We start from the raw sequence: 13,829 nt of genomic DNA, 5'->3' as shown, positions 1-13,829 counted from the left end.
TTTCTAATTCCTTCTCCAGTACTGGACAATTCCACATACCTCATGCCACTACTTGCCTGTAGATAGATGCTCATTGTACCTACCTACCTATGTGGGAACATTCGATTGCGGTTCCAGTCAATATCGTCACTCGTCCACTCGTATCCGTTTCGCCATTCCACCTCGATCTGTCTGCAACATGCCGTCTCCCTCCTCATGTTGATGTCTCGAGGGAGGCAGAAAGTAGAAGGGGAGCAAACGGCGGGTATGTTCCGAACTTGATACGACTGGACTCTGTCATTCGCCCTCCATATACAATAACCACTTCTGCTTACTCCTAGCCGCTTGCTCGGCAAATAACAATGACCTGAGACTTGCTTCGGTGTTTTCAGTTCAAGATCTGCATCTCCTCATATCGACGAACCAAGAACTCGCACGGCATCATCTGATCATTATTTCCTTTTGTGGCTGCAACACCAGCCCTTCGATACCGCCCACACCGATCATCGGCCTGACGCGATATTGCCTGGCCCTGCTCGTTGGGAATTGATTGCCGTTCACATCTCATCATCAAGACGCGGCTGCTGGCTAACGACTATGAAGGCCGGCCTACCTGTGCCAAGCTCCGCCTACCAATGCATTCAAAGCGGCCAATAGTTATTGATCAACCATCCATCTAGCGAAGAACCATTTTGATCCCGCACTTCACTCCTCACGAGGAGGCTCATACGTCGGTTTGGCTGCGCTCTCAATCTACCTCATCCACCCACGGGTAGAATATGCAGTACCCTTGCATCTAATTGTTTCTCGGTATCCGCCTGCATGCATTGAGAGCGAGACCGAATATCGAGCCATCTGCAACAGGGCATTCTGAATTTATGGCCCCCATCATCGACTATCTGCTGGCAACTGGTCACGCTTCCTTTGTTTCACACCGCCAAGACCTAATCGTTCAGCGGTATGTATCATATCCATCAACACCGCGTCGTCCGTAAGAGGACGACGCTAGAGGAACGGCTCGCTTGCGTGTCCCAGTGGCATACAATCGACCAGGACCCCCCTTGTTGTAAGCCTATGTACCAGGTAGAGCCTTCCTTAATCAACCAAATCACCCAAGATTGGCACCCGATCATCTCCTTCCATCCGTTGACCGAATGCCTCAAACAGGCCTTCATATTGCTTTTCAGAGACGACACGTGCGTCCCCGTAGGCTTCCTCTACAACAGCCAGCCCCGGTTAGGACTTCGATTCTTTCCCATTTCCGTTACATGCATCTCTCCCCAAACGTGACACTCGTTGTGGCTGAACCTGGCGAGACTACTGCCCAACTACCAGACAGCACTTATTCAGTCGGGAGCGTTTGCGACGACGGATGAGTGAACAACCCCCATGTGTGTGGAATATATACCAATTGCTAGCCAATGACTGAAGCTACCACAACTTGTGACCACACATTCTCCGCTTCTTGGTGGCCCTAGCCCTGGAGCACTCCCACCGCGAAGCATCCAGAAGACCTGCTAGAATATGGTTGGAAGAAATGCGGTCAATGCACAACAGAGTCCTGTCCTCTACTCACACTTGTCAGTGTATCCCCGGTGGCACAATTGGCTAGCGCGTCAGACTGTTAATCTGGAGGTTCGTGGTTCGAGCCCACGCCGGGGAGATAATGTGGTTAAATTCCGCAATACCAGACCATGATTTATACATTTTTTTCATTCGGAGTTCACTAAATATGCTCAGGATGTCGTTGCACTCCCTTTCTTCTTCTTACCCCCTTTTTTTTTGTCACCATCCTTAACTCGAGCCAAAAGTTCTCATCTACTTCGCAGTCAACATCAACACTATCGGCCCTGTCTGTGTCAAGAGATTGAATGAAAGAAGTCGCCCCGTGATCCATTCCATCAACGCATCTAGCCTACGTAATAATCCATTTACTGAATTGTCCTTGGAACCGCGGAGTCTCTCGATCCAAGGCCAATCATTCGACTTGACTGGGAGCTGCTACGTCTTTGCCTTCCACTCTCTATAGGTTTCGGAAAGCTGTGTATCCGTTTCTGGAGGGATGGAGATAATGGCAGCCAGGAGCAAACTCTCACCTCAGCATGTTTGGACCTCATCCATACTGGCGACTCAAAGCACCTTGTTGCAGCTCTCTGCAGCCTTCCTATGACAATCTACTAGAATATACCCTCAGGGATATTGCGTCGTCGTCGTCACTCATCAGGACTTTATAACCACGGGTACTAAGAGCTCACCCCACCCCCCACTCCCATGGGCTCACCGGCCTGAAACCTCACCTCACTCACCTTCGGTCAAGTCGGCTCACCGGCTCGGTAAACCACCGCGCCGCCAGCTGAGATGATCTTGGTCTCGGAAAGGGGTGATTCTCCACCACAATATCGCTAGGCTGGACGCCTTAAAAGCTTGACGCCGGTGTTGAGCTTTGCCATGTGCCCCTTGTAAGTTTCCCCCGTAATCGACATGTGACATGTCACCTACCAACCCGTTACAGCCCTGTAGATCTCTCACCGCCTTCGAGAACAACTCATTTTTGTCTCGAGCCAGGAAAGATGCAAGGATGGCCGGCACCATAGCCCATGGCCAAGAAGAGGAGCATGGAAGTCACTATACCGGCCTAGCCTCCCGGTACGGCATGCCCGACTTCAATCTACCCCAGGGCAGAGCTTCCATGCCCACCACATGTGCCTCTTGGGTCCCCAGTCGTTCCTGAAGCAGGCGTTCTTCAAAGCCGCTACAACCTTCCAGGGGCGTCCTCACGTCACACAGCTTTCAGCATGGCGGTTGCGGTGCAACAATCCTGGTTGGCAGCCTGAACGGGGACGGCCGGCCCTATTTCGCTCGCCTCATCTTGTCCCCCTTGACGTCTGCTGTCATTTCGATCCCCTTGGTTATCCAGCTTTGCTTGTTGGCTTCCGCCGCCCAGGCTGTTTGATGACGGGGCAAGGCTCCGGGGCATCCGGGAACCACTTCATTGGAGATCTACGGCTCGCACGCAGCATGCTGATATTGCGGTCGCCGTGATACGTGGCTCCCATGGGTCCATACTAGGCCTCGTGGCCAGTGGAAAATTGCCTTACACCGCTGCTTCTCAAAAGATCAGGATACATACGCTCAGCCTCGGCGGTCATGAGCGTCAAAGCTGGCGGCCACACTCTGATCCCGGCTACGGTTCGATCCATTCGTGGGCTCATCAGTCTCCAAATGATCGTATAAGTTGGACCGCTTGGGTCAGAAACCTTGGTGGGCCGTGCCAGAGAGCCTCACGACCGTTCATAGCATGGTTTGCATTGAAACCATTGGAGGCTCCGGAAAGACTGAAGCGCCCCGAGGAGGGTTTTTCTCGAACAACTGGCTCCTGAAGGCCCATGCGATGTCGAGTACCACGACACCTTGGCTGGGCGCAGTTGCGTGTCCTCCGTCGACCGCACCGCAGGGCCTTAACACGTCAGAGCAGGGCTGACGTGTACACCAATTTCTCACTACTATTGCGAAAGACGCTGCGCTTGCAGGAAGAAGCGGCTCTGTGATATAGTCTCAAGCAAATATTTTTGAAGACGGGCCCAGTTGGTGACTGCGGCTTGCGGATGTCATCATCCAAGTCTGCTACTTGGCCATGGATTGGACTTCACAAGCCTGTCAGCTTCCCGGCTAGCGTATGCAGAAGTTGATCGCCGTTTTTGTGGAAATGCGCTGTGTGTCGCGGTCGTTGGGAGACGGGCAGGGCTGCCTAAGATGCTAGGGCGAACATAGAGTTCCGGTCAGTCCCGTTTCGCCGAGTGAACCATTGTTGATGTGGCTTCTCGTTTCACAGAACAAGAGAAGGTCGGCGGCATCTGGAGTTGCTGACAGCGTCCAGGAGTTGGCGAGTGGCAACAATGCACGAGCAGGAAGAGATTGCCCACGTAGCTGCGGTCCGATGAGTCTGGATCCGATCGATATCTAGCGAGGGTCGACGGCTAGTGGGCAAGAACTTTCCTGTCATATCATGGATGGAGGGCTGTCAGACATGGCAACGCATGCGTGTCTGCAAGTCGTGAGTCTCCGATAGCTAGCTGCATACGGCACGGGTTCAAGGACCTACGACGGTCGGCCTCGAATCTGAATAGGGCAGGGTGCTGCAGCTCGTGCTGACCGAATCTCTGCCCGAGTGGCTTACATCCACTCGGTGAAGCACAAGCATGGGGGTATGGCCTGGTACATTGCCATGGGGTTCAGGATACATCTTGTACGACGAGGACTTGACCCGAAAGCTAGCGCGCGTCCATGAGAGGAAGACTTGCATCCGGTCGGTGTAAGAGCAGGCACGAATACGGGCTTCTGATTGAGTATAGCAACCACGGCACGCACGCCAGGTGCGGTGAACAACCAGGCGGGATTACAGTCGGGCAAGGAAGTAAGACACCCAACCAACCGGTGGTCTTGAACAACGTTGGGGTCCGCTGCGGGGGACACGATGTTTGGCAGTCGTTCTGTGTAGTGCGGACAGCGGGAGGTGATTAACGGCGATGGACTTGGCCATCATGTCCTGTCTTGTCGGTTCCTCACAAGTTCTGTGCAGACAAGATTTCGAGTACTGTGTGCAGGTGGAACGCCCATCTTGACGTCTCGGTACGAACGAGAACAATGGTCTGGCAAGGTACCTCTGAGAGAACGGGGGGAGGGGCAACGCAGCTGGGAGCTCAACGGGAGCTGCGAGTGACGCATGTTGAGCCTGCGGTGTGTGGGCCCTTGATCCCGCTCTGGAGCCCCACAATCGCCCGTACCGTGCGTCGCACGACACCCGACACTGTGGCTCGGGTTGCGACTTCATCACCGAGCGGGTGAAGGGGAAGCGGTTCTGACTCTTCTGACTGAGGGGTCGTATTATTCATTAGCCTAGTTGTCTTACGCAGCATGCAGAGGCAAGGGAGAAGCTACCGATGCGATGCGATGCGAGGTAAGGCGGCCTCTGCCTGGGTCATGGGGTCGGTTGTCACGCTACGGCTGACTCTCGGGGATGAGGGAAGATAGCACTGCCTATCTATGCTGGGCTTTCTGCCCCTGATTACTCGAGGCGTGGTTCCATTATGATCGTGTTCATGTCCCTTGAACCACTTATTGCGGCCTTGAGGCAGCGTATTTGCGCCTTGAGCAGGATGAAGAATTAGGAGGACTTCACCGCGCCCTCTTCTCATTCCACCCAGAATCCGGCACACCGTCCATTTTCTAGGCTTTGTCACTGTCTTCATTCTTCTTCTGTCCGTCCATGTTTTCGTGCCTACGGATACCTGGTTCACCGGCCCTACACAGAGGGGATCCGATGTAACGCAACGCAACGCTACGCTCCGCTCCGCCCATTTTCCGTCCAGTCCAATTGCGGAGGAGACAACAACGGCTTCCAACCTGTTTTCTCCCCTCTCCCATTCCCCTCGGGTTTCACAACTTACCCACGCACGACCTGCTTGACGCAACAACCCACCAGGCGCAAGCCACGAACCAAGCACGCGGGCACACGCAAGCAGACAAGCAAGCAAGCAAGCAACCTACAATCAGCGCGGATATAACACCAGCAGCACCAGCGCGTGGCAGCGCATTGCATCGCATCGCATACCACCGGACAGCGTTGACGCACCACCACTAGAAGGCAGGACAAAATGGCCGGCAAGAAGGGAGCAGACAACACCAAAAAGGTCGCTGGAAACGCCCGCAAGGCCGAGGCAGCGGCCCAAAAGGCCGCCGCCGAGGACGCGAAGAAGGCTGCCGCCGAGGATGCTGAATGGTCGAAGGGTGCGAAGGGCAACGCGAAGAAGTAAGTGGTAGGAAAGTCACAAGCGAGACGGTGGCATCATCAAGGTCCTACGATGCACCACACAAACACACCATCACACACAGTCAGTGCCTTGGCACAACATTCATCCCTCATTTCTCACAAATCATTTGAGATTCCTGCTTCCCCGCAAAGACAAACTGAACCAGCGCCATGGCTAACCGCACTGTGATCATTCAGGGAGGCGGAAGCCGCCAAAAAGGCCGAGGCAGCTCGGAAGAAGGCCGAGAAGGAGGCCCTCCTGAAGGAAGAGGAGGCTAGCACCCCCGGCCGGGCTGGCCCGAAAAACAACAAGACGGCCGTCAAGAAGACACGTGGGCTCGACCTGTCGCAGCTCGACGACGATCGCAGCGGCGGCCCTCTCACATCGCTCAACGCCACGGGTATCGACAACGCCCTCGACGCCCTCTCGCTGACGGCTTCCGACGCCAATGCCAAGATCGACAGACACCCCGAGCGACGGTTCAAGGCGGCATATGCGGCCTTTGAGGAGCGTCGTCTCAAGGAGATGGACGACGATGGCACGGGGCAGGGCCTGCGTTTGCAGCAGAGAAAGGACAAGATCAGGAAGGAGTTTGAGAAGAGTCCGGAGAACCCTTTCAACCAGGTGAACGCCAAGTTCGACACCACCAGGGAGGAGTTGGCCGAGATGAAGCAGAAGGAGAAGAGCAAGATCGAGGCCAGACTTGGGAGGTAGATTTAAGCGGGGAAGCCTGCCGCCGCCGTTCATGATGCTCGCTCGGTGTGACACGCCTGAGAAGGGACTGCATGTGATTATAGTCGGCGCAGAGATGCCAGGGCTTAGTAGCAGCAACCGCCAGTCTTTTGCATGAGGCACATCGCCTCTCGGATGTGAATAGATCATGAGGCCAACATCTGCGTGGTCCGAGGCCGGAACCTCTTTCGCGAATCACTCTGTTGTGCACAGCATGAAATACGTTGCCAACGGCATGCCAACGGCATGCCAACTCCTGGGCTCCTTCAGCCTTCCTTTGTTTCCTCGTTGTCCCCCGACCGAGCCGCCCGCCGCGAGGGAGAAGTTGACCGACCGAGATGTCCGAGACGACAACAATTTTTTGGCGGGGTAAGCACCTAGGTAGTACCCAAGTACCAAGGTAGTCGTGACGTACCTACCTTAGGTACTGGGCAGATAGATGGTGGGGTAATTTAAACTTCGTTACCGATAAGATAGACTACATCATTATCGAGATAAGAGGCTGTTCCGGCAGAATTCCTTACCGCCCTTTTTGACCGTCTTGCCTCACGACGCATGAACGATTGCCCTGCGTAACTCGTCTCAACTTTCTTCACTTAATCAAGGGCGCCTTCCAGCTCACCAAACATTTCTTTATTTAAGGACCATTAGCGTCCAAAATGACGAGTCTACGAATGGGCAGCATGCCGTCACTGAGACGGCAGCACCTCCTTGCCGAATTGTGAGATATCTTCTCAACTTAGAGTAAACATGTGATCGCTAACCTCTGGTACTAGTGCCGGCCTGAAACAGGCTTGTCCCGAAGGTGTCTTTGTGAGCCTAACCCCTGGGGACCCGATGTTGTGGTCAGGAGTCATGTTCGTGAGGCATGGTATGGAATCCTGGGACATTGCCATGGTCAGACGGGCGACATGCGCGGAAACGGCAAGACTGAGATGCATACAGGACCTTATGCCACGGCTATCCTCAGATTTCAAATATCATTTCCGGATACTTACCCACGCCTGCCGCCACTCGTTACCTTTTCAACAGACATGTTCCATCCCTTGATAACACCATTGACGACATACATGTACACCACCGACATCCAGGACAACGGCACCGTCAGCGCCACCGACGCCGAGCGTCTTCCACCCGGCGGCTTCAGCCTGCGACACGGATTCCCGGCATGGTTTGGGAGGGGCAGCCGGAGCAATGCGGGAAGCAGACAGGTCAGCGGCCAGCAACAACCGCCCGCAACGCCCGCCAAGCACGGCGCGTCCAGCACCGCGACGACGCCGAGCTCAAAGGCCACGCCATTGGGTGGCCGGCCGGGGTATCTTGACACGTCGAGGCGGGACGTTTCAACGTACGAGGTCTTGCGGTACATCCGGAGCACGTTCGACGACGAGAGCGTGCTGGACTCGGTGCCACTTGAGGCGGCGGGGAATCCTGGTGCTTGGCATGCGTGGCGGACGCGTCAGCGGCAGGCAGGCAAGGTGTTTATCGGTGACCCCGTTCCTCAAGAGAGAGAAGACGAGGAAACGGGGCCCGGGGACAGTGCCGAGGGGAAAAGGGACCAGGAGGAGAAAAATGAGGAGAATCCTCCTGCTCCTCCTGCGCCAGAGACGAAACCGGCCAGCAGTGAGTTCGCCATTGCGAGGAAGCCTATCAGCATCGGTAGTTCTGCCGCTGCGGTTCCTAGGAAGCCCGGAGACTGGAACTGGGAAGGCGTGTGGGAAGACCGAGTGCAGAAGGGCATCATCGCCTCTCTTTCGGAGGCGGTTCTTTACGGAGCGGCGTCGGTAGGCGGCGATGACCTTGTGAGTGATCCTAGATGTGATCCTCTTTGAAGAAGAAAGATAATCGTGCTAATTGCGCTGTAGATCAACTTTCTTCCGATGGAGGAGAGTGATGTGAAACTCACCGTAGGTAACTTGCTGCGCACATTGGGGAAAAGCGGCGCTGCGACCCCTGAAAAACGTAGTAGCATGCAGAGCGTGCCTGCGACGGAATGATGACCTTCTCTTGCCCTTCATGATAGCGACTTCCTTATACAGCCTTGTAACGCATCCTTCCCTTCATGTTCCACTTCTTCTGCTGTTGCTGGCCCATAACTACCATAGATAGCTATGTCCTCTTCCTCCAGCCTCTTCTACGTAGCCACTACAATAATCTTTACCAAAAGGTCCCGCATAACAAACATCTTTGGAAGTGTCCATCCTCAAGAAGCATACACACTTCCACGTTATCCTTTTTCCATTATGGGCCTCTCGCCGCCCGTGTTTGTAGTCCTCATCGTCTTCGCAACCGTCGTGCCCCCGCTCATCGCCGGAGTTCTTCTATCACGCTTCGTGTGCCGTGACTTCAGAGACGCAGCTGGTGCTGTTAAGCCCAGGCCCAAACGACGTTGTTTCGGCCTCCGACGCGTCAGGTCAGCCGACAGCACCACCGCCAAAAGCCTCGCCACTCGCGCCCAAAGCTACGCAGACTCGTGGCAAGACCTAGAAAGCCTACGAACGTACAGAGACACGCCGACGCCATCGCTTCAGTACTGCACTTGTGAGCAGGCTCTACCCACAGGAGCCCCAACATCTGCAACTATACAAATCCAGCAACCGCCGGAGACATGGCATCCATCGAGAGCGAGCCGACTGACATGGAGTTTTTCGCCCACGAGGCGGAACCGGAGCGACCTTCGGAAATCCCACAGCCGCTTAGAGTTCTCAAGAGACTCGGGAGTGGCTATGGAGGGCTCGATAGAGGAGGAACGAGGAACCGGCGAAGGACGAGCGCTGAGACGGACGAGAGTCTAGAAAGTGCGCCGGAGCCGCCTGACGAGCCCCTCGTGGTGGTGAAGAAGAGAGGGGGTTTGGGGCCTAGGCAGGCGCTCGGGCTAACCAAGGCTGCTTAGCAGCCAGCCTTTCCTAGGAGTATTTCACAAGCACAGCGTGAGTTTTTTAACTCGGGTTTTTTACCATGGCGTTATAGGAAGATTTGCTGATTTAGTACAGAACACCGCCGTCCCGAAAGAACCAGTACGCATGCCAACCCCGAATTGTCCTACGATGGCGTTGAGGTGTCACCTTATCACTCATACCGTAGTTCCCCCCCCTCCTTTGGTCCGGCTACTGAACGATGTGCGACTTACGATCCGTTGACCCTCCTGCCTCGAATTGCTGTCACTCCAGAGTTCAAAGTCGTTGATGGCAGCACAACGTCCATTTGGACAGCCATCACGGTCTCGGGACAAGTGTGCCGACCTCAGAAGGAAGCACCTAGCCCCGGGATATATGATAGTGATTATGAATTAGCAGCCGACAGAGACAGATACCAGTATGCTGAGGGTATGTCCAAGTAGTCGCTCATCTCTTGTGAAATACTGACTCCCGCATAGATCCTTTCAAGTACGGGTGTATACATAGCATGGGTATTCAGATCATTCCTACAGGGAGTAACTACGTACTTGATATTATCCAGGACAACCCGACACAGACGTAAGCTTTTACTTCGGTGGGACCGGTAATTTCTAACATGTCTATAGGACTCTGGGTAATGGTGAAAGAGTACTCCTGCTTGCGCATGTCCATTTAGAGCAGCCTCGCCTTGTACACCAAGCAGATCACGTCCGAGAACGATCGGATGATCTGATTGAAGACCTGGAATATCAGCTGGGAGACTCTCGCCTAGAATATTTTCGGGTCGTCGTCAGATACAGACACTCTGTATTCCCCTCCCAGAGCGGGTCCCATGCTATTGAAGGCGTTGTCGAAATGGAGACAAAGCTGGAGACCTCTGCCACAGCCGTAATCAAATATCGCAACCACCGATCGCCGTGGTCTCCACGTCCTACGCCAACCATCAATCCCGTACTGAGCATCATCCATGACTGTTGGGAGCCAGAAAAAGCGCGAAACGCCATGCGCCGCATCAATGCCCAATTATCGGTGCCGCATAATCTGGTCAAGTCCAGGTCCAGAATGAAATTGTCAATGGAAGACAGGCCGGAGGCCATGCGAGCGCGTCCGATCGTGCCCAGAAGGGAGGCCAGTCTTGGAAAATACGTGACAATTCGACCACCAGAGCATTTGCATGGCGGGTGGTCCCAGCCCCGGAGGACTTCGGCAGCGGATTGGCGGACGACCCGCGCGATACAAGAGGAGCGGAGGCCGTCAACTGCAACGTGCCCCGATGAGTTTACGGCCGGGACCGAGACTGGGAACGGACCACCCCCGAACCACTTGGGTATGCTGAGAAGTCCGCGATCGATGGGCCCAGGGATTCTGAGAGTTCAGGGGTTTTCGGCTTCTGGTACAAGTAATGACGGTCTCGCAGTGGAGAGAAGGGGATTGAATGGAGGTTCACTCCGCGAGCAAGGGCAAAGGTCATCTAATCGCTGGAGTTGGATGGGTTGGTTTTCATGAGAGTTGACAGCCTGTACCTTGGTTCTTGGCGTCACGACCAGAGTTAGAGAGTTAGTCGTAGTCTTTGCGTTTTGTCCCCCCGAGCCGGTCACCAGTTTCCAAGGACCACGCTTCTGGGGTCAATCGAGTTACAGCAAGAATGATGCGTTGTTTCAACTTTTTTTCTTCTTCTTCCTCTCTTCTTTGTAAACTCCTTGTTTTTAAGCATGTCTACAGTTGTTTACCTTTTTTAGTTTTAGTTTTATTTTTTCCGACGCTAGGCAGGCCCCCTTACTGCAGCTCATCCCTCCAAGGAATGGAAGTTTGCGCGCCCTTGCGTTCGACCGTCTTGGCGGCGGCGCGGTTGGCGTTCATAATGGCCACGGAGATGTCAAAGGCCTCGCCCTTGGCCTGGGCGTTGACGGCGGCAACGCAGTAAGAGCCGACAAAGGTGTCGCCGGCGGCAGTGGTGTCAACGACCTTGACCTTCTGTGCCGAGACAAGCTCGGCGGCACCGTCCTGGTTGGTGTAGTAGACGCCGCGGCCGCCAAGGGTGATGATGACGTTGCGGACCTTCTTGGCCATGAACCACTCGCCGACGCGCTTAAGGCCATCGGGGGTGTCGAGCTCGGACTCGTCGCAGCCGGAGAGGATGGCGGCCTCGGTCTCGTTGACAACGAGGTGGGCCAGTCCGTCATATGCCTCGTCGGGGAGACGCTGGGCGGGGGCCGGGTTTAGGAGGACGGGGACTGCGGCAGCCTTTGCGGAGCGCAGGGCGGCGAGGACGGTCTCGAGGGGCACCTCAAGCTGCATCACCAGCAGGTCGGGCTTGGGATCGAGGGTTTCAGGGAGGGCGCCGAACTTGTCCGGGGTAACGGCGTGGTTGGCTTCGGGTGCGAGGATGATGCGGTTTTGGCCGGTAGGCTCGTCTACAACGATGATGGCCATGCCGGTCTTGAGGTCGTCGCCAACGGCGATGCGGTCGGTGCGGACGCCGTGCTCGCCGAGGTTCTTCAGGAGAAGGTCGCCGTACGAGTCGCTGCCGACAGCGCCGATCATGGAAACGGAAGCGGACTCGGCGGCAGTGTCGTTGGGGGCATCGCGAGAGCGCGAGAGCTTGGCACAGGCGACGGCCTGGTTCGCACCCTTGCCTCCCGGAGAGATGACGACGGAGTTGGAGGTGAGGGTCTCGCCCGGCAGGGGGTGGTGGGGGACATAGGACGTCAGATCGATGTTCAGGGAGCCGAGAACGGTGATCTGGGGGGTCTTGAAGGGTGCCATTGTTGGGTGTGATGCTGTACGTGAACGGACGAGTTTGTCCTATGGGGTGTCGTCAGTCGTGAGTCGTGAGGAGACAAGACCCAGAGGTCGGTAGCCCTAGGGGATTATATCACTTGGTTTCGAGTGATCGTCATCGGTTCGCGAACCAAGCAAAGAAAGGATGGCTGCCGAGCGGAAGATGGCAGCTCGGATGGTGAGTCGAGATAACGGTGGTTCAAGATCAGAGTGGTGAGGGGCAAATGCATCGAAGTTTTCCATCCGACGGACGGTGAGACCCCGCCGTGCAGAAGGTGGGATGATGATGTATTGAGCGGGGCGCGCGCGAGCTGATGAGCTGCCAGGTTCGTGACTGGGATCTGTGAGATGGTGGGACGACGAGGGGGTGGGACACCCCGGGGGTCTCGCCCTATGGGCTGAGAGAGATGGGAAAAGCCTTTGCGTCTTGCAATTCTTCGCGGGATTTGCATGGGGGGTTTTCCCCTAATGAATTTGTTTTGTTCCCTTCTTTTCTTTCTTTCTTTCTTTTTTTCTTCAGACAGTTGATGGTGCTGGAGGAAAAGCGGAACACACACTTGCTAGGTTTTGTTGTTTGTCGTCTCTGAATTTTTTTCGCCAATCTGACGTTGTTGTACATGTGTACCTAGGTAGAGAACAAAACCCGATCTGGCTGATGAGCCGGCGGGCGTGGTTGGCGCCTCGCATCTGGCCAGGGCAAGATCGATCTCAGGGAGATGAAATACGCTAGATGCAGCCAATTGAGGCTCTTTTCATATCCAATCTCGCTCACTAATACCTATTTCCGTACGGATACTTCGGAGCCTAGGCATGTATGCCCTTTTCCCTGACCACGGATAAAACGTGAAGAGCCGAGCCGAAGTAGTACGGATACGGAGCCACCTTTTAAAGAGGGAAAGTTAGCTTAGTGCAAGCGCATCCGATCGGGCGTTGCAATGGGACGTGTCTGGGCCTCCTACACTCAGCCTACCTATCTGCGTAGGTACCTAGGTATATGCATACCTACCTTGGGTTTCCAAGGCAGCAAAAAAACTTGCCCTATCCTCTTGCCCGACCACCCGCCGAGACGGGATCCTCTGATCTTTCATTCAAATAGATGCTGGATCGCCATCGAGGGCCTGTGCCGCCTATATTTCTCGATTCATCCTCCATGGAACTGCGACACCTCGAAGAGTAAGACATAGTGTTGCCGGGGTTTCAAGTTGCATCAAGACGAAAGATGGAGGCGCTCATTAACAACATCCGGTTCGGGCGCCGGTCGGCCAGGACTGACCGTTTGCTTCTATTTCTTCGGCGACACGTGGAGATGGACGGCATGGTACCGGGTTAAACTTTGAGGGTGCATAACGCTGCGTTGGTGCCCCGTCTCTCACACACACACTCTCTCTCCGTCGTTCTCTGTATGCATGTGCGTGTGTGTGGGGGGATTGCGTTGGATGGCTGTCGAGTCTAGGTCGTTGGACCAAGTTGGGATGAATGACTGGGTGAAAGATTCCACCAAGCGGAATTGAACGCAAAAACAACAATGAACAAGGAGGCGAAAGGAACGAAGATGGGATCTCGGAGGACACTGCAGTTGACAGTGGCAGTGACAGTGACTCGATGTACCTCGCCTGCCCACCGCAACAGC

General features: G+C 55.1%; 4 protein-coding genes across 4 annotated transcripts; 3 read left to right on the top strand and 1 right to left on the bottom strand.

Annotated features, from left to right (window-relative positions):
* Window positions 1–5,147: 5,147 nt before the first annotated feature.
* Window positions 5,148–6,688, top strand: CDEST_05290 (uncharacterized protein). Its single transcript, XM_062921449.1, has 2 exons — window positions 5,148–5,788; window positions 5,987–6,688. Exons 1-2 carry the CDS (start codon window positions 5,634–5,636, stop codon window positions 6,501–6,503), a joined length of 672 nt encoding a protein of 223 aa, XP_062777500.1. The 5' UTR covers window positions 5,148–5,633; the 3' UTR covers window positions 6,504–6,688.
* A 380-nt stretch (window positions 6,689–7,068) lies between these two features.
* CDEST_05289 (Putative ubiquitin-conjugating enzyme E2, ubiquitin-conjugating enzyme/RWD) lies at window positions 7,069–8,585 on the top strand. Its single transcript, XM_062921448.1, has 4 exons — window positions 7,069–7,242; window positions 7,298–7,392; window positions 7,467–8,323; window positions 8,387–8,585. The coding sequence occupies exons 1-4, from the start codon at window positions 7,181–7,183 to the stop codon at window positions 8,516–8,518; spliced, it is 1,146 nt and encodes a 381-aa protein (XP_062777499.1). The 5' UTR covers window positions 7,069–7,180; the 3' UTR covers window positions 8,519–8,585.
* Window position 8,586: 1 nt separating this feature from the next.
* CDEST_05288 (uncharacterized protein) lies at window positions 8,587–11,192 on the top strand. Its single transcript, XM_062921447.1, has 5 exons — window positions 8,587–9,310; window positions 9,418–9,451; window positions 9,515–9,847; window positions 9,898–9,997; window positions 10,045–11,192. The coding sequence occupies exons 1-5, from the start codon at window positions 8,633–8,635 to the stop codon at window positions 10,922–10,924; spliced, it is 2,025 nt and encodes a 674-aa protein (XP_062777498.1). The 5' UTR covers window positions 8,587–8,632; the 3' UTR covers window positions 10,925–11,192.
* Window position 11,193: 1 nt separating this feature from the next.
* Window positions 11,194–12,458, bottom strand: CDEST_05287 (Putative ribokinase/fructokinase, carbohydrate kinase PfkB). Its single transcript, XM_062921446.1, has one exon. The coding sequence runs from the start codon at window positions 12,182–12,184 to the stop codon at window positions 11,195–11,197; it is 990 nt and encodes a 329-aa protein (XP_062777497.1). The 5' UTR covers window positions 12,185–12,458; the 3' UTR covers window position 11,194.
* Between the last annotated feature and the right edge of the window lie 1,371 nt (window positions 12,459–13,829).

The sequence above is a fragment of the Colletotrichum destructivum genome, chromosome 3 (assembly GCF_034447905.1).
Source record: "Colletotrichum destructivum chromosome 3, complete sequence".
Taxonomy (NCBI): Eukaryota; Fungi; Ascomycota; class Sordariomycetes; order Glomerellales; family Glomerellaceae; genus Colletotrichum; species Colletotrichum destructivum.
Note: the sequence above shows the minus strand (reverse complement) of the source record. Positions and strands in the feature narration are given on the sequence as shown.